The sequence below is a fragment of the Salmo salar genome, chromosome 02, assembly GCF_965601325.2.
Source record: "Salmo salar chromosome 02, fSalSal1, whole genome shotgun sequence".
NCBI classification, from domain to species: domain Eukaryota; kingdom Metazoa; phylum Chordata; class Actinopteri; order Salmoniformes; family Salmonidae; genus Salmo; species Salmo salar.
In genome coordinates, this window is record NC_138292.1 from 75378526 (window position 1) to 75406313 (window position 27788).

Consider the following 27788-nt stretch of genomic DNA (forward strand, 5'->3'; position numbering starts at 1 on the left):
GTTTACATTGATTGAGAAAGTATGGTGCAGAATGGATTTCCAAAAGTTAAAATGTTACAAAGACTAACACTGTATTAACAGTATCCTGTCTCTGTGTGAAGTTAATGGTGTCATCATTTTAGTTTGGATCTGTTGTGTTGAGGGTTTGGTAGGTGGAGTCTTGGGTTGCTGTGTTGAGGGTTTGGTAGGTGGAGTCTTGGGTTGCTGTGTTGAGGGTTTGGTAGGTGGAGTCTTGGGTTGTTGTGTTGAGGGTTTGGTAGGTGGAGTGTTGGGTTGTTGAACTGAGGGATTGGTAGGTGGAGTCTTGGGTTGTTGTATATACTGTATTTTATACCATCTATTGCATCTTGCCTATGCCGCACGACCATCGCTCATTAATGTATTTATATGTACATATTCTTATTCCATCCCTTTACATTTGTGTATAAGGAAGTTGTTGTCAATTTGTTAGATTACTTGTTAGATATTACTGGACTGTCGGAACTAGAAGCACAAGCATTTCGCTACACTCGCATTAACATCTGCTAACCATGTGTATGTGACCAATAACATTTGATTTGACTACACACACACTGACAAACAGACACTACACACACACACTAACAAAAACACACTACACACACACACACACACACACACACACACACACTCAAGCACATAAACAAACACACAAAAACTACACATTCACATTGTTTTAAACATTTAGATGAGTTTTAATGAAATGCTTTAAAAGACAGTTGATGTACATATACAATATATATGTAAGACTCACAGGTACAACTGACTATTATGTTATTACTGTCTTCATTATTATAACAGACAAAATGAACCCAAGATGATATGACAAAACACATAGTTCATATTTACACAAATATTTACAATAATGTTGGCTGATTTTCAGAAAATCGAGAGATTTTAAACCCAGATGGGTAGTCCATCTTGTACATACAATCAAATCACATGAGCTGTCTTTGTAATGTCACTTCCAAGATGGCGGAGCAGTGGTGACAACTCTTCATCTCTCTACGGGGAGATTCTCTGAGTCCCAAGTGGCACCCTATTCCCATTAGAGGACTATATAGGGCTCTAGTTAAAAGTAGTGCACTCTATATGGAATAGGGAGCCATTTGGGAACCATGCCTTGTATTTTTGGTATTTTGGTATTTTATTAGGATCCCCAGTAGCTGTTGCAAAAGCAGCAGCTTCTCTTCCTGGTGTCCAACATATATTATGTGTACTGTAGATCCTATAGTCCTCCATTATTCTGGGTAGCTGGGCTGTAGAGTGGAGTGCATCTTATATCATCTTTGCAGCAGCTAGTGTTAGCATAGATGTCACAGTGTGGGAGACCGGTGGCTTCGTCAGCAGGGTGGGTTGTAGAGGCCTGGTCAGCAGTGTAGGTTGTCGGGTCTTGGCAAGCAGGGTAGATTGTAGAGTTGGTAAGTGAGTTGACAGTAGAGTAGACTGAAGAGATGACCACAGGGAGTGTGTCTGTATGTCTGTCTGCCTTTCTGATATCCTCATATATACAGTCAACCTGCATACAGAACCAATGACAAGATATGAAAAGAAGTGGAGGGCCCTCAACCATCAGCAACATGTTTGCCACTGTTTTTCTTCATGTAATGATAACAAGCTACAGTACAATCCCACCAGAGCAGGGGTGGGGGACGTCCGGCCTCCGAGAGGTATACGGCCTACGAGACCATTAGATCAGGCCCCCGAGCCAATTCATAAATCTTTTTCTGTAAATAAAAAATCTCTAGACGTTGTTTTTCCACAAAAATGCTTAAATTTGCATTTGTGTTCGGGACGACCTACTGCTGTGAGGAGTTATTTTCCAAACTGACTCTTGCAAAGACTCGATTCCGCTCAAGACTGACTGACACAAACCTGGAAAAACAGCTGCGAATAGCGTCATCTTCACTGCTAGCTGACATCAAACGCCTCAACAAAGATAAGCAGTTTCAGCCATCGCATTAGAGGTGAGTTTGAACAAGTAATCATAATAACAACAGCATTTTATACAACACTAATATTTATTTAAATAGGACTAGCACTTTTCTAAATACTCAAGAACAGAAGAAACATTAAAAAAAACATATTTAAACTATAAAACCAATGTCAGTGATTAAAGTCACATTAAAACATGAATAAAGCAGAAAATAGCTTTTAATAATATGGCCCCCAAATGAATTAATAAATATCCAAACAGCCCTTGATGGCAAAAAGGTTCCCCACCCCTGGACTAGAGGCTGTAGACTCACACACTCAACCCTTAATGTTTAGTTTACCACCTCCCTGTCTATCACCTCTACACTACAAGTTATTATGGACAGACACACACACACACACTGATATCTCTCACCTCTCCAGTACGGTCAGGTTGAATGTTGGAGGAGACTGGTGGTGGTGGTGTTCTCCTGGTTCCTCTCCTCTGTCTGTAGAACAGGAGCAGGACCAGTCCTAACACTGTCACCATGACTACCAGACCAGCACTGGTCCACACCATCAGACCTGACCACAGACAGGAGGAGAGACTTTACAGAGTACTGTATATATCATAGATACCATCAGACCTGACCACAGACAGGAGGAGAGACTTTACAGAGTACTGTATATATCATAGATACCATCAGACCTGACCACAGACAGGAGAGACTTTACAGAGTACTGTATATATCATAGATACCATCAGACCTGACCACAGACAGGAGGAGAGACTTTACAGAGTACTGTATATATCATAGATACCATCAGACCTGACCACAGACAGGAGGAGAGACTTTACAGAGTACTGTATATATCATAGATACCATCAGACCTGACCACAGACAGGAGAGACTTTATCAGGGTTACAACATTTCAGTAACTTTCCCCAATATCCCAGGTTTTCCAGTAATGACCAGAATAACTCAACCCTATGCTTCACAGGCTATAGATATCATATTGATGGATCGTTACCAGGGTCCTCTGGTGGGTTGGGTGGTAGATTAGAGGATTGGTCAGTCAATAAGGTAAAGTAAGGTAGATTGGAGGATAGGTCGGTCAATAAGGTAAAGTAAGGTAGATTGGAGGATTGGTCGGTCAATAAGGTAAAGTAAGGTAGATTGGAGGATTGGTCGGTCAATAAGGTAAAGTAAGGTAGATTGGAGGATTGGTCGGTCAATAAGGTAAAGGTAGATTGGAGGATTGGTCGGTCAATAAGGTAAAGTAAGGTAGATTGGAGGATTGTTCGGTCAATAAGGTAAAGTAAGGTAGATTGGAGGATTGTTCGGTCAATAAGGTAAAGTAAGGTAGATTGGAGGATTGGTCGGTCAATAAGGTAAAGTAAGGTAGATTGGAGGATTGGTCGGTCAATAAGGTAAAGTAAGGTAGATTGGAGGATTGGTCGGTCAATAAGGTAAAGTAAGGTAGATTGGAGGATTGTTCGGTCAATAAGGTAAAGTAAGGTAGATTGGAGGATTGTTCGGTCAATAAGGTAAAGTAAGGTAGATTGAAAGGTTGGTCAGTCGTTTGACCAGTTAGTTGGTTGGTAGGGTCAGACAGACAGACAGGCAGGCAGACAGGTAGACAGGCAGAAAGAAAATAGGGAAAATAAAGGTGTGATTAAGGAAGATACTCTGAATAAGATAGTAATCACAGTAACCATAGCAACGAAGGACACAGCAACCTCAAGAGTTTCATCACTTCCTTTGGTTCTCTTACCAGCACTCTGACTATGTGCTGTACTTGGAGAGTCCAATGGAGGAGAATCTAGAGAGAGGGGGAGATAGAGAGAGAGAGAGATGGAGAAGAATAAGATTTGTCCAATGCATTAACAGATATAGTTGATTCCATCTATATTATCTGATAGCCTGATATAATTATATAACAGCATATTAAAGTTGTCTAAAGGTGATAGAATGATGGCAAGTGACAGGTCCATCATACCTGTTCTCTGTGAAGGACCAACACTGATGTCTCTAAATGCCAGAAATGTTGTGGAGAGGTTTGAGGATGTTTTGGAGAAACTTGGGAGGGTTGTACAGACATGTGGTCTGGAGGTGACAGTTGACGGATTAGGAGTGCTAGCTTCGAGGCAAATAACACTGAAACATGCACGAGAGCACCAGCTGTTCCGGAAGACAGTGTGATCTCGCTCTCCACAGCCATGTGAGTAAGACCTTTGAACAGGTCAACATTCACAAGGCCGCAGGACCAGATGGATTACCAGGACGTGTACTGCGAGCATGCGAGTGTCTTCACTGACATTTTCAACCTCTCCCTGTCCGAGTCTGCAATACCAACATGTTTTAACCCTTACATGTGTGAGTTCCAAATATCTCTAACGGTCGCCCCAGCGTGATTTTTTTTATGCACATGATGTTAGAACGTTCTCTCCATCCCAGAATGTGATTGTTACGCAACAGTACATTTAATCCACACTGCCCTCAAACCAAGGCACACAGCCTGTTTTTATTTATAGGCTTTTAAACTTGTCAATTTCAAATTATTTTCTAACAAGTTTTTTATTTTCTAAGAACAGTTTGAATTTAGGTGTGTTTCGCCTCATTCATTCACATAAAAGTAGTCATTTTTACTTTTGCAGACCAATACATTTTTTTGACATATCTGACCCGGACAAAATTCCCCAAACACTTCCCAGTTGTTCAAGTCTGCAGACGTTTGCTCATCTCCCATCCTGCACACACGTGTTCACTTTTTCTGTCTGTTGCCTGCATCGCAGTCATAGTGGGTTTTGTTACCAATAAAAACTTTGGAAATGTGTGCGTTTCTAGCAAAGTAAGTGCCTTATTACATTATAATAGTTTCTGCATGTCGTGTTATGTTGTTTCTACTGTAGCATACTATTTTTGTGTATATTCCTTATAACCGCGGACACGCGAGGTAACATTACTCATTTCATAACCTTTATGGTGTTATACTCAATGCTTAGGTAGCTAGCTATATTCTTCTATTAGCTCTGGAAAACAATGCTAATTGCATCAGAGAAGTATTAGCATGTGTTGTATTTTGAAGCTACACTGGCCTTATGACTCCCAAGTGGCGCAGCGTCTCAGTACTAGAGGCATAACTACAGACACCCAGGTTCAAATCCAGTCTGCGTTCCTATCAAAGTAAGTGCCTTATTACGTTATAATAGTTTCTGTGTGTCATGTTATACCGTTTGTACTGTATCTCACTGTGTGTAAGGAGCACAATATATTTGTGTATATTCCTTATGACCGCGGACACGCGAGGTAACGTTACTCATTTCATAACCTTTATGGTGTTATACTCAATCGTGCTTATGTAGCTAGCTACATTCTTCTATTAGCTCTGTAAAACAATGCTAATTGCTTCAGAGAAGCATTGGCTTGTTGTATTTTGAAGCAACCCTGGAAAAGAACTAGGAAGAAGTCTTGGGAAAAGTGGGTGGCAAAGAAGGGAGTTGCAAACATAGGATCTCTGCTCCAGTTTACTCTTGTGAGTTCTTCTTTATTATCCCCATGAGAAGGACTGTCACCAGGAAGGTATACATTTCACTAAATGTGGTTGTCCCTCCCACTCCTGGCTCTCTCTTCTCCCGTAGCTCCAAGGCATAGCGATTGGTCTCTACTATGTCTCCCACCAGCTCCTCTGTCAGAAACAACTTGAAGCACTCTGCCTCAGATGGAAATGGCAAGGGGTGTTGCACTCCAGACTGGGACTCATCAAAGCAAACAGCAGGGCCAGGAGGGGTGAAATAGATGGCAGCCTTCCAGCTACCACAGAACTCCTGTACTTCATCCACTGTTGGTCTGCCTCCATCACCACCAGCATCTTCAAAGGGACCTGGGACTTTGTCATTGGACAAGGGGTCCTCAGATTCAAGGTTCTCAACGGCTGGGGGGCAGCTCATCACTGTCACTGTCAGAATCTGATTCCTGACTTTCAGACTCATTGTCAGAATTTTAAAAAATCTCCAGAATATCCGCATTTGTGAGTTGTCTCCTTTTGAAAGACATTGCGAATGCTACAGCTTAGCTTACTAGCTACATACAGTTGTAGTCGGAAGTTTACATACATCTTAGCCAAATACATTTAAACCCAGTTTTTCACAATTCCTGACATTTAATCCTAGTAAAAGTTCCCTGTCTTAGGTAAGTTAGGATCACCACATTATTTTAAGAATGTGAAATGTCAGAATAATAGTAGAGAGAATTATTTATTTCAGCTTTTATTTCTTTCATCACATTCCCAGTGGGTCAGAAGTTTACATGCAATCAATTAGTATTTGGTAGCATTGCCTTTAAATTGTTTAACTTGGGTCAAACGTTTCGGGTAGCCTTCCACAAGCTTCCCACAATAAGTTGGGTGAATTTTGGCCCATTCCTCCTGACAGAGCTGGTGTAACTGAGTTAGGTTTGTAGGCCTTCTTGCTCGCACATGCATTTTCAGTTCTGCCCACATATTTTCTATGGAAATTAGGTCAGGGCTTTGTGATGGCCACACCAATACCTTGACTTTGTTGTCCTTAAGCCATTTTGCCACAACTTTGGAAGTATGCTTGTGGTCATTGTCCATTTGGAAGACCAATTTGAGACCAAGCTTTAACCTCCTGACTGATGTCTTGAGATGTTGCTTCAACATATCCACATAATTTTCCTACCTCATGATGCCATCTATTTTGTGAAGTGCACCAGTCCATCCTGCAGAAAAGCACCCCCATAACATGATGCTGCCACCCCCGTGCTTCACGGTTGGGATGGTGTTCTTCAGCTTGCAAGCATAACGATGGTCATTATGGCCAGACAGTTATATTTTTGTTTCATCGGACCAGAGGACATTTCTCCAAAAAGTCCGATCTTTGTCCCCATGTGCAGTTGCAAACCGTAGTCTGGCTTTTTTATGGCGGTTTTGGAGCAGTGGCTTCTTCCTTGCTGAGCGGCCTTTCAAGTTATGTCAATATAGGATTCGTTTTACTGTGGATATCGATACTTCTGTACCTTCACAAGGTCCTTTGCTGTTGTTCTGGGATTGATTTGCACTTTTCGCACCAAAGTATGTTCATCTCTAGGAGACAGAACACATCTCCTTCCTGAGCGGTATGACGGCTGTGTGGTCCCATGGTGTTTATACTTGTGTTCTATTGGTTCTACAGCTGAACGTGGTACCTTCAGGCGTTTGGAAATTGCTCCCAAGGATGAACTAGACTTGTGGAGGTCCACATTTTTTTTCTGAGGTCTTGGCTGATTTCTTTTGATTTTCCCATGATGTCAAGCAAAGAGGCACTGACCTTGAAGGTAGGCCTTGAAATACATCCACAGGTACACCTCCAATTGACTCAAATGATGTCAATTAGCCTATCAGAAGCTTCTAAAGCCATGACATCATTTTCTGGAATTTTCCAAGCTGTTTAAAGGCACAGTCATCTTAGTGTACGTAAACTTCTGACCGACTGGAATTGTGATTATAAGTTAAATAATCTGTCTGTAAACAATTGTTGGAAAAATTACTTGTGTCATGAACAAAGTAGATGTCCTAACCGACTTGCCAAAACTATAGTTTGTTAACAAGAAATTTCTGCAGTGGTTGAAAAATGAGTTTTAATGACTCCAACCTAAGTGTATGTAAACTTCCGACTTCAATTATACACAAACAACAACACTGAATTGCTCAGAGTGGAAGTGAGAGGTTACGTGATTGACTGCCTGCACGCGCCATTTGTATCAATAAATCACTATCAGAAAATGTTTTGTGTGGTAATTATTGATATATTTTATGTTTCATTCACATGTTTTTCAAGTATCAGTGATAAATATTATCATATTATGTGTGTAAAATACTTGTTTGAAGGTTGTACTGATTATGATGAGTTAAGCTAATTCAAACTATGTGTGGAGCCATGTTTGTTGACATACAATGCATTCTGGGTTTCACGTTAGGTGAGTAAGGGTTCACTCATTTTTTGAGAACTTCAGGAAGGGAATTGTGGGATGTGAACGATGGTAGACGACATACCCCTTCAACATGCATACTATAAACAGGCCAAACTCCTCTTGTCTTCTCTTATTATCTTTGGTTTCTGTGAGGGAAAAAAAGCATGGCGGCGCGCTGAAACTAATCATCGTCGGATTACTTTAGATTTTTAGAAAGTGTTTTACTCAATTATTTCGATCAATGGTGAGCCCACCCGTGATGTGATTAATTATAAATAGTAATTGCTATTAGCTAATTCATATTGTAGTTTATGTCAGCCGAGAGTTATAAAATATGACCGCTCCTGAGGGGGAATAGGTTGTCAAAGACTCTCTGCTACCGCACGGCAAGCGGTACCGGAGCGCCAAGTCTAGGTCCAAGAGGCTTCTTCCCCCAAGCCATTAGACTCCTGAACATCTAATCAAATGGCTTCCCAGACAATTTGCACTATTCCCCTTTTTACACAACTGCTGCTCTGTTGTTATCATCTATGCATAGTCACATTAATAACTCTAACTACATGTACATATTATCTCAATTACCTCGACTAACCAGTGCCCCCGAACATTGACTCTGTACCGGTACCCCCTGTATATTGTCTCGCTATTTTTATTTTACTGCTGCTCTTTAATTACTTGTTTCTTTTATTTCTTATTATTTTTCATATTTTTTTTAACTGCATTGTTGGTTAAGGGCTTGTAAGCATTTCACTGTAAGGTCTGCACCTGTTGTATTCGGTGCATGTGTGTAACGCCCTGGCCATAGAGAGGGTTTTTTGTTCTCTATTTTTGGTTAGGCCAGGGTGTGACATGGGTGGGCGTTCTATGTTCCATTTTCTATGTTGGTGTATTTCTTTGTTTCGGCCGTGTATGGCTCTCAATCAGGAACAGCTGTAGTTCGTTGTTGCTGATTGAGAGTCATACATAGGCAGCCTGTTTTTCCTTTGGGGTTTGTGGGTGAATATTTTCCTGTTTAGTTTTGTATCGTATCCTGACAGAACTGTTGCTGGTCGGTTTTTGGTTTATTTTGTATAGTGTTCATTCGATCCATTAAATTAATTTAAGATGAACACATCCTCCACTGCACCTTGGTCTCGTTTTGATGACGGCCGTTACAGATTCACCCACCATAAACGGACCAAGCAGCGTGAGAGGAAGGAGCAGAGGGTTCAGGATTCCTGGACGTGGGAGAAATTACTGGACGGAAAGGGACCATGGAGTCAAGCTGGGGAATATCGCCGCCCGAAAGAGGAGCTGGAGGCAGCGAAAGCTGAGAGGCAGTGGTATGAGGCAAGGGAGCGCAACAGGCATGAGAGGCAGCCTCCAACATTTTTTGGGGGGGGGCACATGGGAAGTGTGGCAGAGCCAGGATGGAATTCTGGGCCAACTTCCCGTGCTTACAGGAGGCAGCATAGTACTGGTCAGGCACCGTGTTATGCGGTAAAGCGCACGGTGTCCCCAGTACACGTTGATAGCCCGGAGCGCTACATGCCAGCCCCCCGCAAGTGCCATGCGAGAGTGGGCATCGAGCCAGGACGGATTGTGCCAGCTCAGCGCGTCTGGTCTCCAGTGCGCCGTTTCGGTCCAGGCTATCCTGCGCCGGCTCTGCGCACTGTGTCTCCAGGGTGCTGGGAGGGCTCAGTTCGTCCTATGCCTGCGCTCCGCCCGTGCTGGGCTAGAGTGGTCATTCAGCCTGGAGTAGGGGTGTCAAGCCTACGCACCAGAACTCCAGTGCTCCCCCACAGCCTGGTCTATCCTGTGCCTCCTCCTCGGACCAGGCCTCCAGTGGGTCTCTCCATCCTGGTCTATCCTGTGCCAGAGCCGCCCGCCTGTCCGGGCGCAGCCAGAGCCGCCCGCCTGTCCGGGCGCAGCCAGAGCCGCCCGCCTGTCCGGGCGCAGCCAGAGCCGCCCGCCTGTCCGGGCGCAGTCAGAGCCGCCCGCCTGTCCGGGCGCAGCCAGAGTCGCCCGCCTGTCCGGGCGCAGCCAGGGGTACCACCTAAGTGGGCCAAGCTGAAGGTGGAGCGGGGCCCATGTCCCGCACCAGAGCCACTGCCGTAAGGAAGGTCCACCCGGACCCTCCCCTTTAGAGTCAGATTTTGCGGCCGGAGTCCGCACCTTTGGGGGGGTACTGTAACGCCCTGGCCATAGAGAGGGTTTTTTGTTCTCTATTTTTGGTTAGGCCAGGGCATTCTATGTTCCGTTTTCTATGTTGGTGTATTTCTTTGTTTCGGCCGTGTATGGCTCTCAATCAGGAACAGCTGTAGTTCGTTGTTGCTGATTGAGAGTCATACATAGGCAGCCTGTTTTTCCTTTGGGGTTTGTGGGTGAATATTTTCCTGTTTAGGTTTGTATCGTATTCTGACAGAACTGTTGCTGGTCGTTTTTTGGTTTATTTTTGTATAGTGTTCATACGATCCATTAAATTCATTTAAGATGAACACATCCTCCTCTGCACCTTGGTCTCATTTTGACGACGGCGGTTACAATGTGACCTAATATAATTTGATTTTGAGATGAGTTCACGGGTCACTACGGAGGAGTTTTGGTTTCTGCCGTCTCCTGAGCATTACCAACTGGGAAATCGGACTTGGGAATTTGGAAATCTCCGACATCCGACTTCAGTCCATTCAAGATAACTGGTAACTCTGAAAAAAATCAAACTCTGACTGGGATTTTTTGTTAATGGTCATCCGACTCGGAATTCCATCTCGGGAACTCTGGCCTCTTTCTAGAGCTCTGACTTTTCTACCTGAGGATCACTGATGTCATGATTTGACCTCATATTATTTTGAGTTCCCAGTTGTCTTGAAAGCACCATTAAACGTCATGGTGCGCTTCGCCATCCCATATTGGTGTGAAGCTGGATTCAATGCTCTCATCTACATTAAAACTAAATATCGATCCCGGTTAGATGTGACCACAGAGATGAGGTGTGCACTGTCGAACACTGCCCCTGACTCAGACTCGACATGCATCATGAACACCCATCTCATTAGTGGTGGTGAGATAAGAGACATTATGTCAGACTCATTTGACTGTCATAGGCCCACATTAAAAGTATGTGATGGTGAGTAACAGTAATAAAACATTGGGTGTTAATTTCATAATTTTTCACATAGTTGCGGTTGCGAAAATTCTAAGATATCAAAATGGGGTTGTGGGCCTAAAGAGTTTGGGAACCCCTGCCCTGACCCCTGACCCCTAGTCTGGCTAACATTGGTCACCTAGCAATCGGTAACTACAACAAATTAGAATTTGTGTCATACATTAAGCAAATATGTTAACATATTGTACAGTTTGCAATTCGTAACAAATCATACAAAATAGATGATGGACATCCACAAACGAATACATAGGAAGCGTAACATCATACTAATTGTAGTGTCCTGGATTGATATTTACTATGTTACGTATCCCCTGAGTCCAGGTTGCAAAACCAGCTTCTATTACCAGGTCATCAGACTGTTGAACAGACATCACTAGCCGTCTACCATGTGATACACACTCACTCACACAATATCACTCACAGCCAACACTGCTGTCCAATGTTATAGAGACATTGAACCAATGGTCACTTCCCGTTTCACACTGTGTATTGAAAAACGTACCCCCGACATAGCTTATTCTAATATTTCTACTATTTACATTGTTTTTTAGTTACACTGTCTATAGACCACATATTTATTTATATACTGTATTCTTGACATAGCTCAATCTAGTATATCTACTGCTGTACATATCATTCCTAGTTTATCTTGTGTAAATTCCCCTGGTGGACATATGTATAGATTGTATTTTGATACGACCACAGTGCTATTTGGGTTGTTAATTGCATTCGTCCCATCATTCTTGATTTCTTGTATTTTTTTATTGTCTTTACATTTAAATTGTTTGACATTTGACTGAATTGTTAGTAGCTTGTAACATAAGCATTTTGCTGCACCACTATTAACACCTGCTAAGCTGTGTACGCAACCAGTAAACTTTAATTTGATATTGATCTTACTTTAACCATATGTTTATTTCCTTGTGTACTACATACGTAAATTATATTCTAGACAGTACTATAGAAACTGACAGACAGACAGACAGACAGACAGACAGACAGACAGACAGACAGACAGACAGACAGACAGACAGACAGACAGACAGACAGACAGACAGACAGACAGACAGACAGACAGACAGACAGACAGACAGACAGACAGACAGACAGACAGACAGACAGACAGACAGACAGACAGACAGACAGACAGACAGACAGAACTCACCTGAGAGGAGACAGCAGGAGACAACACGAAGTATCTTCATTCTGAAGAGTTACTCCTCAGTTACTATACTGTTAAAGTTACTTTACTACCACAGTTAATGTACTGTTAAAGTTACTTTATCACAGTTACTATACTGTTGAAGTTACTTTACTATCACAGTTACTATACTGTTAAAGTTACTTTACTATCACAGTTACTATACTGGTAAAGTTACTTTACGATACTACCAGCAAGCCCTACTAAACCATCACCAGTCAGACAGAAGTGTTCTTTCTTCTTTAATTGAACGCTCCTCCCTCCTCTGACACCCAACTCCTCTCTATCTCCTAATCCAATTCAATCTCGCTCGCTCTCTCTCTCTCTCTCTCTCTCTCTCTCTCAATTCAGTTTAAATTTAAGGGGCTTTATTGGCATGCAAAACATATGTTAACATTGCCAAAGCAAGTGAAATAGATAATAAACAAAAGTGAAATAAATTCAAAATGAACAGTAAACATTAGCTCTCTCTCCATGTCAGATGGGTGGTGGTGGAGTTTTGGGCGTTAGCTTACACATCCTGTTGATTTCTATGTAGTGACCTCAGTGCCTGCAGATCTATCTGTGCTGCAGAGTGAAACTGGTTCAATCCAGCCGGAGGTTAGACTTCTAAACCACAGGAGAACTCAGCAAGCTGTGGTGACAAAGTGTTAAAACGGTAAACTTCTCTGTTCTAAAGTTACCATGTTTGTTTCAGCAGAGGAGGAACACATTGATGACAATATAGCTTGGCATGGCTTGGCATGGCTCAGTGTCAGCTTAGTTCTGCAGTGTGTAAACCACCATTGTCTTCTTGTGTTCTGAGTTCCTACAGTAGCTCTCTTCCCACTACAGAGCCAAGCTGGACTGGGCTGGCCTGGTTAGTCATTCAACTGAAGCCTGGAACTGTAATGACATTGAAAATGTGAAAATAATCACTCAAATCCAGCAGTGTTAAAAGGGGTTTAGTGACAGTGCTGGTACTGCATAATATACTGTAGGCTAATAAGCTGTACTCTACCCCTTGTATTAGTGTGAAAATGGGCTTAGTGACAGTACTGGTACGGCATAATATACTGTAGGCTAATAAACGGTACTCTACCCCTTGTATTAGTGTGAAAAGGGGTTTAGTGACAGTACTGGTACGGCATAATATACTGTAGGCTAATAAGCTGTACTCTACCCCTTGTATTAGTGTGAAAAGGGGTTTAGTGACAGTACTGGTACCGCATAATATACTGTAGGCTAATAAGCTGTACTCTACCCTTTCTATAAAACAAAACAAAAATAGATAGTGCTGGATAGCTAGTTGGATAATACACAGAGATGTTGATGTGAGTTGACCAATAAATAGGTCACTGACAGCCTGTGTAATTGTTGGAAAGACAACAAATGATGAAGTACCGGAGACTTTTTGATGTAACAGTGCTAAAGTTGTCTATCAACTGTGAAAATCATGTTCAACTGAAGCATCTGACCATCAATCCAGGCTGTATCACAACCGGCCGTGATTGGGAGTCTCATAGGGCGGCGCAAAATTGGCCCAACGTTGGCCGATGTAGGCCGTCATTGTAAATAAGAATTTGTTCTTAAAATTAACTGACTTGCCTAGTTAAATAAAGGTTAAAACATTTTTTTTTTAAATACTAATCTATGGATTGGAGAAAAAGCCATTTTTTTTTAAAACAGCAGCTTCATATCATCAGGTATGCACTTTTCTTCATTTGGGGTAACATTATTTTCCAATATTTTATTTGTTAATCCATTATATTGTTATTAGGCCTAAAAAATAGATTTGTGTCGACTGTGATTAGGGCATGGGAAAATAAATAGTGTCTGCTAGGCTAAACTCACTTACACTAGTCTACGCAAGCTGCCATTGTGTAATTATGGTGTTTCTATGAGTGAATTCAAAGGCACTGGAATAAGGCATTTTTTGTTGTGTTTCTGATTAATTCTAAGTAATTTTTCATTTCATTTATTCAGCTTAATTGTGCAATTAATAGTCTATGTTGTTTAGTACAACGAGGTGTTGTTGAAATGCTGTGCTCCTGCTACCTATAGCGTTTCACAAATGCTTCACAAGGCTATAGCCTTGAAGTAATAATAGCTTAATATGGTCTAAATCATTAATTGTCATTACTTCTTAAGCTACATGGCTGGCTTGTTCCTGAATGATTTAGAGTTACGTCACACCCTGATCTGTTTTACCTGTCTTTGTGCTTGTCTCCACCCCCCACCAGGTGTCTCCCATCTCCCCTCATTATCCCCTGTGTATTTATACCTGTGTTCTCTGTTTGTCTGTTGCCAGTTTGTTTTGTTTGTCAAGTTTACCAGCGTTTTTCCCCTTCTCCTGTCATTTCTATAGTCCCTGTTTTCAAGTTTTCCCGAGTTTGACCATTCTCCCTTCCCTGACCCTGAGACTGCCTGCCGTTCTGTACCTTTTGGACTCTGATCTGGATTACTGACCTCTGCCTGCCCTTGACCTGTCGTTTTGCCTGCCCCTTGTTCTAGTAATAAACTTGTGTTACGTTTTACTCCCTAAAATGTGATAGTATGAACTGGCAGCAGACTCAGACAGACTTCACAATGCTGTCTCCCTGCAAGAAGCCACCATTGGACGACTCGAGGAGTTACTGCAATGTCTTATGGAGGGACTCCATACCCTGGTAGAACGCCATGACCAGGCATTCAAGACTTTCATGGAGCAATTCCGCGGATTCCCCACTGGGCAGTGTGTCACACTCCGGAGCGCTACGCCGGAGATTCCGGAACCTGCTGGGCTTTTCTCTCCCAGTGCTACCTAATTTTTGAGCTGCAGCCTTCTTCGTTCCCCTCGGACCGCTCCAGGATAGAATATATCATAACGCTGATGACCGGGAGGGCACTCGCTTGGGCCATGGCGGTGTGGGAGCAACAGTCCACCATCTGCTTCAGTCTAGATGAATTCAGGCACCCCCTCTACCCCGTGGATGACTGTACTCTCTGTCGGGTCCGGAGACCAAGGCTATGGAGACCTTCATTGAGGACTCCCTAGCTGCAGGGTTCATCCGCCCTTCTGCCTCCCCCGCCGGCGCCCGTGCATCGACTACTGGGACCTCAACAACATCATGGTGAAGAACCGCTACCCGCTAACACTCATGTCCTCGGCCTTCAAACCGCTCCAGTGGACCACTGTGTTCTCCAAGCTGGACCTACGGAACGCCTTCCACCTGGTGCGGATACGGGAAGATAACCGGATGTTTGTGCCTGACGCAGTCCACTCCTCGATCCTGGAGTGGGCCCACTCCTCCAGGCCTGCCTGCCTCCCGGTCTCCTGTCCGACCCTGGCCTGTGTGCGACAATGCTTTTGGTGGTCTATCATGGTCCCGGACGTTTACGCGTTCTTCACCGCCTGCACGGTCTGTGCGCAGAACAAGACTCCTTGGCAAGCTCCGGCTGGTCTTCTTCAACCACTGCATGTCCCTCACCGTCCCTGGTCTCACATATCCCTGGACTTCGTCATGGGTCTTCCCACGTCTGAAGGCAACACCGCTATCCTGATATAAGTGGACCGGTTTTCCAAAGCCGCCCACTTCATTCCTTTCCTCAAGCTACCCTCTGCCAAAGAGACGTCCCAGCTCATAGTGCAGCACGTCTTCCGGATCCATGGACTCCCGGGAAACATGGTCTACAGTTCTCGTCCCGGGTTCTCGTCCCGGGTTCTGGAAGGTTCTGCACGCTCATTGGGTTGTCGGCCAGCCTGTTCTCCAGGTTCCACCCCAAGTCCAACGGCCAGTCAGATTGATCCAACCAAGACTTGGAAATGACTCTTTGCTGCCTTGTCTCTGCCTACCCCAACACCTGGAGCCAGCAACTAGTGTGGGTCGAATATGCTCACAACACCTTTCCTTGCTTTGCCACGGGTCTCTCCCTCTTTGACTGTTCCCTGGGCTATCAGCCCTGCTCTTCCCTGAGCAAGAGGAAGAGGTTGGCATACCTTTAGCCCAGATGTTTGTCCGCCACTGTCGTCGTACCTGGAAGAGAGCCCGGTCGGCCCTTCTCAAGACCACCTCCAGGTATCGACAACAAGCGGACCGCCACCGGACCCCGGCTCCTCTGTATCGTCTCAGGCAGAAGGTAGGGCTGTCCCACAAACCCCCCCCCCCCCCCCCCGGTTTATCGGCCCTTTCCCATTAGCCCCTCAGCTATTCATCTACTGTTGCCCCGTACCAACCATATACATCCCACTTTCATGTGTCTAAAAACAAACCCATGTCTCACAGCCCTTTGTCTCCTGTTTCAGATATACTCCACTACGCTACTTTGATACGTATCAGTGGGGATTAAGAAGTCGGTATACCTCCACTACACTACTTTGATACGTATCAGTGGGGATTAAGAAGTCAGTATACCTCCACTACACTACTTTGATACCCATCAGTGGGGATTAAGAAGTCAGTATACCTCCACTACACTACTTTGATACGCATCAGTGGGGATTAAGAAGTCAGTATACCTCCACTACACTACTTTGATACGTATCAGTGGGGATTAATAAATCATTATACACCAAAAAAATGGTATACAGTGTGTACGTGTGAATACCCTCCACCACATCACTGTGTTTGTCTGCATACCTGTACATACTTGCATACATACACCACCGTTCAAAAGTTTTGGTCACTTAGAAATGTCCTTGTTTTTGAAAGAAAAGCAATAATACCAGAGACATTATAACTCTTCTCCCAGTAATACCAGTAGAAGTCTCAGTCAGAGACATGATAACATGTGAAATGGAACATTTAAATAGTTGTTTTCATTTGTCTACTTTTGTTTGACTTCTTTACAAAGTGAAAGTGAATGTGATGATGATAAGGGTGATTATGATGGTGATGATGATGGTGGTGATGATGTCAGTAAGCGTGCGTTCAATGCTATAGGTTGAGACACTCAAACCATTTCCTCGAAATAGTCCACACATCTTGTTCGTCTTGTGTTTTCTCATGCTGCACTTCTTAATGTGGTCTCAATGTGAAACTATTTCAAGCTGGCTGTTCACTTCAAAACCACAAGAGAACACCATATAAGCTGAGGGGAAAGTATGGGCGGGTCAAGTGTTAAAATGTTCACTTCTATTTCGGCGCTAATGTACTGTCTATGTTGTATCATGAAATACAAACATCTTAAGAAATGGCTGATTGTTCACACATTTATTAAAACAACTTTTATGGATATCAGAATAACTTCATGAAACATTGAGGATTTTTCAGTTTTACAAAAGTCAGATTCTTAAAATAAGCCAGAAATAGCGTATTTCAATAAATCCAGTCTTTGTTTGCAGTTCCATGGTTTGGTACATTTAAACTTGGTCTGCAGTCTTGGGGTTCAGGGTTTGGTAAGTTTAATCTTGGTTTACAGGGGGGTGGGGTGGTGGCGGTTGCAGGGGGGGGGTTTGGTAAATTCAATCTTGGTTTGCAGTGTTGGAGTTCAGGGTTTGGTAAGTTGAATCTTGGTTTGCAGCGTTGGGGTTCAGGGATTGGTAGACAGCATCATCTTTTCCAATATAAACCATTGCGTCTGGAGCAGGGTCATTCTCATAGTGCTGGTCCCCCTATAAAGGTACAACAACATTAGTCCATAATCAGTACCATCAGTAGAGTCATTAGTCCGTAATCAGTACCATCAGACAGTAGAGTTATTAGTCCATAATCAGTACCATCAGACAGTAGAGTTATTAGTCCATAATCAGTACCATCAGTAGAGTTATTAGTCCATAATCAGTACCATCAGACAGTAGAGTTATTAGTCCATAATCAGTACCATCAGACAGAGTTATTAGTCCATAATCAGTACCATCGCGGAGCCTCGACCACAGACAGTAGAGTCATTAGTCCATCGACATCGGGAGCCCAGACCATCAGACAGTGGCAGCCTTATTAGTCCGCAGTAGAGTCAGCCTCGACCATCAGACAGTGGGGCCCAGCCTCGGGATTAGTCCATCGTCCATCGCGGAGCTAGCCATCAGCCTCGCAGGGAGCTGTCCATTCAGTCCCGGGATAGCCATAAAAAGCATCAGACAGTGGAGTCATTAGTCCATAATCGGTACCATCAGACAGTGGAGTCATTAGTCCATAATCAGTACCATCAGACTGTAGAGTTATTAGTCCATAATCAGTACCATCAGACAGTGGAGTTATTAGTCCATAATCAGTACCATCAGACAGTGGAGTCATTAGTCCATAATCAGTATCAGACTGTAGAGTTATTAGTCCTTAATCAGTACCATCAGACAGTGGAGTTATTAGTCCATAATCGGTACCATCAGACAGTGGAGTCATTAGTCCATAATCAGTACCATCAGACAGTGGAGTCATTAGTCCATAATCAGTACCATCAGACTGTAGAGTTATTAGTCCATAATCAGTACCATCAGACAGTGGAGTTATTAGTCCATAATCGGTACCATCAGACAGTGGAGTCATTAGTCCATAATCAGTACCATCAGACAGTGGAGTCATTAGTCCATAATCAGTACCATCAGACAGTGGAGTTATTAGTCCATAATCAGTACCATCAGACAGTGGAGTCATTAGTCCATTATCAGTACCATCGCAGTAGAGTTATTAGTCCATAATAAAAAGCATCAGACAGTGGAGTCATTAGTCCATAATCGGTACCATCAGACAGTGGAGTTATTAGTCCATAATCAGTACCATCAGTAGAGTCATTAGTCCATAATCAGTACCATCAGACTGTAGAGTTATTAGTCCATAATCAGTACCATCAGACAGTGGAGTTATTAGTCCATAATCAGTACCATCAGACAGTGGAGTCATTAGTCCATAATCAGTACCATCAGACTGTAGAGTTATTTGTCCATAATCAGTACCATCAGACAGTGGAGTTATTAGTCCATAATCGGTACCATCAGACAGTGGAGTCATTAGTCCATAATCAGTACCATCAGACAGTGGAGTTATTAGTCCATAATCAGTACCATCAGACAGTAGAGTCATTAGTCCATTATTAGTACCATTAGACAGTAGAGTCATTAGTCCATTATTAGTACCATTAGACAGTAGAGTTATTAGTCCATAATCAGTACCATCAGACAGTGGAGTTTTTAGTCCATAATCAGTACCATCAGACAGTGGAGTTATTAGTCCATAATCGGTACCATCAGACAGTGGAGTCATTAGTCCATAATCAGTACCATCAGACAGTGGAGTCATTAGTCCATAATCGGTACCATCAGACAGTGGAGTCATTAGTCCATAATCAGTACCATCAGACAGTAGAGTCATTAGTCCATTATTAGTACTGTAGTGGCTTCCTTTCCTCTTTACCATAGCCACTGCCCAAGCCTGAAGCGGGGTTGTTTGGTACGCATACAGCCCACACTCAAGGTTTCCAAAAAGCCAAACATTCAATGTGATCCAGGGATATGGTGCAACAAAAAGGTTTATTCTTCTTATATCTAACAGGAAAATGAATATCCAATCAACTTAAAACATAGATTACTTGATATGGAAAATACACAATAAGACCTGTCTGTATGTCTGTATGCGTACCAAACAACCCCGCTTCAGGCTTGGGCAGTGGCTATGGTAAAGAGGAAAGGAAGCCACTACAATCAAGTCAAAAAACGATACCGCTCCCGCGTCTAGCAAGGACTCCTCCCCCCGAAGGCCCAACTACCTGCCTTTATCCTAACACACTTACTGCAGTACAATGAATGGGCAAGAGGGGGGGACAAAAACTAAGTTACACTAATAACAAATTAATACATCTCAATCAGGTAAATATAAATCATAAAGGTACGTATCTAATATTTCATCATATACATTCATATTTACACAAATATACATGGAGCTCTGAATGTTCTGTCTTTTATACAAATATGTCCAAATCGGCTCTAACAAGTACCATTAGACAGTAGAGTCATTAGTCCATAATCAGAACCATCAGTGGAGTTATTAGTCCATAATCAGTACCATCAGACTGTAGAGTTATTAGTCCATAATCAGTACCATCAGACAGTGGAGTCATTAGTCCATAATCAGTACCATCAGACAGTGGAGTTATTAGTCCAAAGTCAGTACCATCAGACAGAGTTATTAGTCCATAATCAGTACCATCAGACAGTAGAGTTATTAGTCCATAATCAGTACCATCAGACAGTAGAGTTATTAGTCCATAATCAGTACCATCAGACAGTAGAGTTATTAGTCCATAATCAGTACCATCAGTAGAGTTCATTAGTCCATAATCAGTACCATCAGTGGAGTCATTAGTCCATAATCAGTACCATCAGTAGAGTAATTAGTCCATAGTCAGTACCATCAGACAGTGGAGTCATTAGTCCATAATCAGTACCATCAGTAGAGTTATTAGTCCATAATCAGTACCATCAGACAGTGAAGTCATTAGTCCATAATCAGTACCATCAGACAGTGGAGTTATTAGTCCATAATCAGAGCCATCAGACAGTAGAGTCATTAGTCCATAATCAGTACCATCTGTAGAGTTATTAGTCCATAATCAGTACCATCAGACAGTGGAGTCATTAGTCCATAATCAGTACCATCAGACAGTGGAGTTATTAGTCCAAAGTCAGTACCATCAGACAGAGTTATTAGTCCATAATCAGTACCATCAGACAGTAGAGTTATTAGTCCATAATCAGTACCATCAGTAGAGTTATTAGTCCATAATCAGTACCATCAGACAGTAGAGTTATTAGTCCATAATCAGTACCATCAGTAGAGTTATTAGTCCATAATCAGTACCATCAGACAGTGGAGTCATTAGTCCATAATCAGTACCATCAGACAGTAGAGTTATTAGTCCATAATCAGTACCATCAGACAGTGGATTTCTGTCTATTGTCCTTATTTGGTGATGTATGAACTTGCTATATTCTGTTGTATAAATACATTTGATGAATTGGTACAGTTGATGATCTGAATGGTTTGGTTAAATCTGTTAATCTGTGATCCCAGCAGACACCCCCATGCCCAACCACCCCCTCCTAACCTTCTACCCCTCACCTCCTCACTGTTTCCTGGGTGGGTGTTTGGTCTGCTAGAGGTCTGTCTGCTGGAGGACACCGGCCCTGGGGAACACACAGCATCTTAAATAGAATACACACCTGTAATATTGTGTGTGTGTGTGTGTGTGTGTGTGGTGTGTGTGTGTGTGTGTGTGTGTGTGTGTGTGTGTGTGTGTGTGTGTGTGTGTGTGTGGTGTGTGTGTGTGTGTGTGTGTGTGTGTGTGTGTGTACCTGTTTGCTTGTGTATCTGAAACATACCTTGCACGTTGTTACATTTCCATCTGTAGACGGTGAACAGGATGACAGTGAACACCAACACAGCCAGACTCACAGACACTGTGATCACTGCAAACCCTATTGGGATTGATGATGATGTGGAGGATGAAGGGGAGAAAGATGATGGAACAGGGTAATTGGAGGTCCCTGGGGTGGATGAAGAGGTGGGTGAGGTTGGTGGTGCAGGAGACCTGGAGATCACTGAGGTGAAAAAATCATGAATGACAAACTATCTTGTCAGATGATAATAAAATAATACAATATATATTCCATTTAGCAGACACGTTTATCCCAATGAAACTTACAGTCATGAATACATTTATCATCTTGGTGGCCCTAGCAGGAATCAAACCCACAATTCCGGCGTTACAAACCCCCTGACTCTAACAACTGAACCGCAGAGGAACACAATGACTCCCTATAAACACAATTTCTCTTTCAACATATTTTCTCAACCAAAAATATATATTTTCAACGTATTTTCAACTTCTTGTGCTCGTAGGGCTGGTCAAAGTACATTTTTCAAATATCGTTGAAAGCTTTGACCAGAAGGTCAGAGGTCATCACAGTGAACTGTACTGTACACCATGATAATGACAGGCAGAGAAAAGGAACTGTGAAAAACCTCTTCCTCATTCTTTGTCAAGACCTCACAGCTCAGTAAATATCTGGTCCAGAACTGGAAGTGATCCAACAGCCTAACAGCTGTAAAACAGGAAGCTACATACATATTATCAGCTTACCATGCGTGTAATGATTTCAATCAAACCACATGTGTCACACACTGTAGATATGACTGTAACTTGTGTGTTCAGGATCACATGTTAAAGAGAAAGAAGAAGTTTATACTCACTTATAACAAGCAGCTTCACCTGTGTGATCAGTGTAATGTAACGTTGTTCTGTCCTGCTGGTTTCTACTCCACACCAGTAGGTCCCAGTATCATCTTCAGTCAGGTCACTGATGGTCACTGTGGAGAATCTCTCTCTTCTGTTGTCAGACACAGAGAAACGACCAGCTTTTGTAGTTGTCTGGTTAGCAGAGATCATATTAACACAAGTCTTGAAGCCATTGCTTTCCTTGCAGAAATACTTGATGCTGTCCTCATGGTCCTCTGGATAGTTACATCTGATGGTAGCTTCTCCTCCCAGAAAGGCCGTCTCTGTGAGTGACTTCTCACATCAGTCATCTGTCAATAGAAACACACATCACAACCTTAGTCTAATACTATAGACTGACTTCTCACATCAGTCATCTGTCAATAGAAACACACATCACAACCTTAGTCTAATACTATAGACTAACTTCTCACATCAGTCATCTGTCAATAGAAACACACATCACAACCTTAGTCTAATACTATAGACTGACTTCTCACATCAGTCATCTGTCAATAGAAACACACATCACAACCTTAGTCTAATACTATAGACTGACTTCTCACATCAGTCATCTGTCAATAGAAACACACATCACAACCTTAGTCTAATACTATAGACTGACTTCTCACATCAATCATCTGTCAATAGAAACACACATCACAACCTTAGTCTAATAATATAGACTGACTTCTCACATCAATCATCTGTCAATAGAAACACACATCACAACCTTAATCTAATAATATAGACTGACTTCTCACATCAGTCATCTGTCAATAGAAACACATCACAACCTTAGTCTAATACTATAGACTGACTTCTCACATCAGTCATCTGTCAATAGAAACACACATCACAACCTTAGTCTAATACTATAGACTGACTTCTCACAGCAGTCATCTGTCAATAGAAACACACATCACAACCTTAGTCTAATACTATAGACTGACTTCTCACATCAGTCATCTGTCAATAGAAACACACATCACAACCTTAGTCTAATACTATAGACTGACTCCATTGACTAGTGGTACTGATCATGTAATAACGTATGTAGCTAAATTCATTTTATAAAGTTAAAGTAAAAGTCTCTCACCCTCCTTCACATCCAGCTCTACCTTGGTATAACTGTCAGGTATAGTAGGTTTGTCCACTCCACACCAGTAGGTCCCTTCATCTTGTCTGGTCAGTTGTCTGATGATCACCTTGAAGTAGTTTCCTCCAGTGTTGTCATACAGAGAGAATCTACCTCTGTGTACCCAGGTGTTCTTCAATCCAGTTCTGATTTGATCCTTACATCTCCAGCTATACTGTCCCACGCAGAAATATTTCTCATGACTTCTTTCTTCTGTGTAATAATGACAGTAGATGATGACAGTTCCTCCAGAGTATCCTGTCACTTTGAAGGAGCTCAAACAACCTGTCAATCAGACAAGAGAAAATACCTCTAGGTTTAGTGTTTTGTAATATTAATCAAATAAAATAAAATCTAAGTTTATTTGTCACATGCGCCGAATACAACAGGTGTAGACCTTACAGTGAAATGCTTACTTACAAGCCCCTAACCAACAATGCCATTTTTAAGTAAAAAATGTGTATTAGGTAAACAATAGATAAGTAAAGAAATAAAATAAAACAGTAAAATGACATTGAAAATGACAGTAGCGAGGCTATATACAGGTGGTACCGGTACTGAGTCAATGTGCAGGGGCACAGGTTAGTCTGGCTAATTGAGGTAATATATACATGTAGGTAGAGTTAAAGTGACTATGCATTGATGATAAATGTACTTACAGTTAGGATTCCTACACCAGTGGCATCCTCACATTATACACACAGTACATACATACACACACACCGTAGTGTTTCCTTATCTGTAGTAGCAGCCTTTATAAGAAAACTAACTGGATGTTTTTACATTGTTATAGAGAGTTATAACAAGCTTATTACCTGTCATGAAGGCGAGGAGGATGACTATCAGCAGGATCCTCATCTTGTTGTGTTCTCTCCAGGTTGGTCCAGGTGTCTATAGGTCCTGATATAATGTTGTGTTCTCTCCAGGTTGGTCCAGGTGTCTGTAGGTCCTGATATAATGCTGTGTTCTCTCCAGGTTGGTCCAGGTGTCTATAGGTCCTGATATAATGTTGTGTTCTCTCCAGGTTGGTCCAGGTGTCTATAGGTCCTGATATAATGCTGTGTTCTCTCCAGGTTGGTCCAGGTGTCTATAGGTCCTGATATAATGCTGTGTTCTCTCCAGGTTGGTCCAGGTGTCTATAGGTCCTGATATAATGCTGTGTTCTCTCCAGGTTGGTCCAGGTGTCTATAGGTCCTGATATAATGCTGTGTTCTCTCCAGGTTGGTCCAGGTGTCTATAGGTCCTGATATAATGTTGTGTTCTCTCCAGGTTGGTCCAGGTGTCTATAGGTCCTGATATAATGCTGTGTTCTCTCCAGGTTGGTCCAGGTGTCTATAGGTCCTGATATAATGCTGTGTTCTCTCCAGGTTGGTCCAGGTGTCTATAGGTCCTGATATAATGCTGTGTTCTCTCCAGGTTGGTCCAGGTGTCTATAGGTCCTGATATAATGCTGTGTTCTCTCCAGGTTGGTCCAGGTGTCTATAGGTCCTGATATAATGCTGTGTTCTCTCCAGGTTGGTCCAGGTGTCTATAGGTCCTGATATAATACTGTGTTCTCTCCAGGTTGGTCCAGGTGTCTATAGGTCCTGATATAATGCTGTGTTCTCTCCAGGTTGGTCCAGGTGTCTATAGGTCCTGATATAATGCTGTGTTCTCTCCAGGTTGGTCCAGGTGTCTATAGGTCCTGATATAATGCTGTGTTCTCTCCAGGTTGGTCCAGGTGTCTATAGGTCCTGATATAATGCTGTGTTCTCTCCAGGTTGTTCCAGGTGTCTATAGGTCCTGATATAATGCTGTGTTCTCTCCAGGTTGGTCCAGGTGTCTATAGGTCCTGATATAATGTTGTGTTCTCTCCAGGTTGGTCCAGGTGTCTATAGGTCCTGATATAATGTTGTGTTCTCTCCAGGTTGGTCCAGGTGTCTATAGGTCCTGATATAATGCTGTGTTCTCTCCAGGTTGGTCCAGGTGTCTATAGGTCCTGATATAATGCTGTGTTCTCTCCAGGTTGGTCCAGGTGTCTATAGGTCCTGATATAATGCTGTGTTCTCTCCAGGTTGGTCCAGGTGTCTATAGGTCCTGATATAATGCTGTGTTCTCTCCAGGTTGGTCCAGGTGTCTATAGGTCCTGATATAATGCTGTGTTCTCTCCAGGTTGGTCCAGGTGTCTATAGGTCCTGATATAATGTTGTGTTCTCTCCAGGTTGGTCCAAGAGTCTATAGGTCCTGATATAATGTTGTGTTCTCTCCAGGTTGTTCCAGGTGTCTATAGGTCCTGCTATAATGCTGTGTTCTCTCCAGGTTGGTCCAGGTGTCTATAGGTCCTGATATAATGCTGTGTTCTCTCCAGGTTGGTCCAGGTGTCTATAGGTCCTGATATAATGTTGTGTTCTCTCCAGGTTGGTCCAGGTGTCTATAGGTCCTGATATAATGTTGTGTTCTCTCCAGGTTGGTACAGGTGTCTATAGGTCCTGATATAATGTTGTGTTCTCTCCAGGTTGGTCCAGGTGTCTATAGGTCCTGATATAATACTGTGTTCTCTCCAGGTTGGTCCAGGTGTCTATAGGTCCTGATATAATGTTGTGTTCTCTCCAGGTTGATCCAGGTGTCTATAGGTCCTGATATAATGCTGTGTTCTCTCCAGGTTGGTCCAGGTGTCTATAGGTCCTGATATAATGTTGTGTTCTCTCCAGGTTGGTCCAGGTGTCTATAGGTCCTGATATAATGTTGTGTTCTCTCCAGGTTGGTCCAGGTGTCTATAGGTCCTGATATAATGCTGTGTTCTCTCCAGGTTGGTCCAGGTGTCTATAGGTCCTGATATAATACTGTGTTCTCTCCAGGTTGGTCCAGGTGTCTATAGGTCCTGATATAATGCTGTGTTCTCTCCAGGTTGGTCCAGGTGTCTATAGGTCCTGATATAATGCTGTGTGTCCAAGTCTATAACTCTCTCTGTTCTCTCTCTACTTTTAATAACTTAAAAACAAACTTCAAGTACTTTATGTACTCTCTCTGCCCCTCCCTCTCCCTCTCTCTTTCTCTCACTCACTCTTTGCACTCTTACTACTATGTACTTCCCTATTTCTGCATCTCTCTCTCTCTCTCTCTCTCTCTCTCTCTCTACTAGTTCAAACCCTCCTACCATGTTATTTCTAACAGCCCCTCCCTCTTCCTCCATAACCAATCACATCCTTGTTCTACAGTAGAAAGAAAGAAAGAAAGAAAGAAAGAAAGAAAGAAAGAAAGAAAGAAAGAAAGAAAGAAAGAAAGAAAGAAAGAAAGAAAGAAAGAAAGAAAGAAAGAAAGAAAGAAAGAAAGAAAGAAAGAAAGAAAGAAAGAAAGAAAGAAAGAGGGAGGGTGGGAGGGATAGAGAGAGAAAGAGATTGAGAGAGACGAGGGAGAGAGAGGCCTCTATGTATCATAGCACAGAAACACAGTCATACACTCTCATTCAGACTGGAGACTGTCTACAGAGGAGAGAAACAGAGTTATTCTGTCACTGGAGGCTGTCTATAGAGGAGAGAAACAGAGTTATTCTACCACTGGAGGCTGTCTATAGAGGAGAGAAACAGAGTTATTCTGTCACTGGAGGCTGTCTACAGAGGAGAGAAACAGAGTTATTCTGTCACTGGAGGCTGTCTACAGAGGAGAGAAACAGAGTTATTCTGTCACTGGAGGCTGTCTACAGAGGAGAGAACCAGAGTTATTCTGTCACTGGAGGCTGTCTACAGAGGAGAGCAACAGAGTTATTCTGTCACTAGAGGGCGACCTCCCTCCATCTATCCTTCCATCTCTCTCCCTCCATCTCTCTACCTCCATCTCTCTCCCTCCACCTCTCTCTCCCTCCATCTATCCCTCCATCACTCTCCCTCCATCTCTCTCTACTTCCATCTATCCCTCCATCTATCCCTCCATCTCAGCTCTGTGAGTCTAGTGACAGTGGTACATGCTGATGAGACAGGTACTGAGTTTACTGACAGCACCAATGGAGGCTGGTGAGGGGAGGACTACTTATAGTAATGTCTAGAATGGAACGTATCAAACACATAGAAATATATTGGTGCTTTAATGATAAATACACATAGTCTCATTTCCCATCAAGTGGAGTAAAATACAATGAATAATCAAAGGTTTCTAAAAACTACAAACTGTGTCTTTTTGTTCAAGCCAGTTTTACATTCACAGTAGAAAAAAATTACGAACGGACGGACGTACAGACGTAACAACTGACAAATGAAC

The 27788-nt window shown here is 42.7% G+C and overlaps 2 protein-coding genes across 2 annotated transcripts; both read right to left on the reverse strand.

Annotated features, from left to right (window-relative positions):
- Nucleotides 1–702: 702 nt before the first annotated feature.
- LOC123730959 (uncharacterized) lies at nt 703–12462 on the reverse strand. Its single transcript, XM_082967058.1, has 4 exons — nt 12215–12462; nt 3709–3756; nt 2369–2517; nt 703–1537 (listed from the first exon to the last, which is right to left on the reverse strand). Exons 1-4 carry the CDS (start codon nt 12252–12254, stop codon nt 1247–1249), a joined length of 528 nt encoding a protein of 175 aa, XP_082823184.1. The 5' UTR covers nt 12255–12462; the 3' UTR covers nt 703–1246.
- Nucleotides 12463–17665: 5203 nt separating this feature from the next.
- LOC145862567 (uncharacterized) lies at nt 17666–26641 on the reverse strand. The gene is made up of 6 exons (XM_082967059.1): nt 24371–26641; nt 23517–23840; nt 22393–22728; nt 21522–21740; nt 21262–21326; nt 17666–17822 (listed from the first exon to the last, which is right to left on the reverse strand). Exons 3-6 carry the CDS (start codon nt 22586–22588, stop codon nt 17673–17675), a joined length of 630 nt encoding a protein of 209 aa, XP_082823185.1. The 5' UTR covers nt 22589–22728; nt 23517–23840; nt 24371–26641; the 3' UTR covers nt 17666–17672.
- Nucleotides 26642–27788: the final 1147 nt, after the last annotated feature.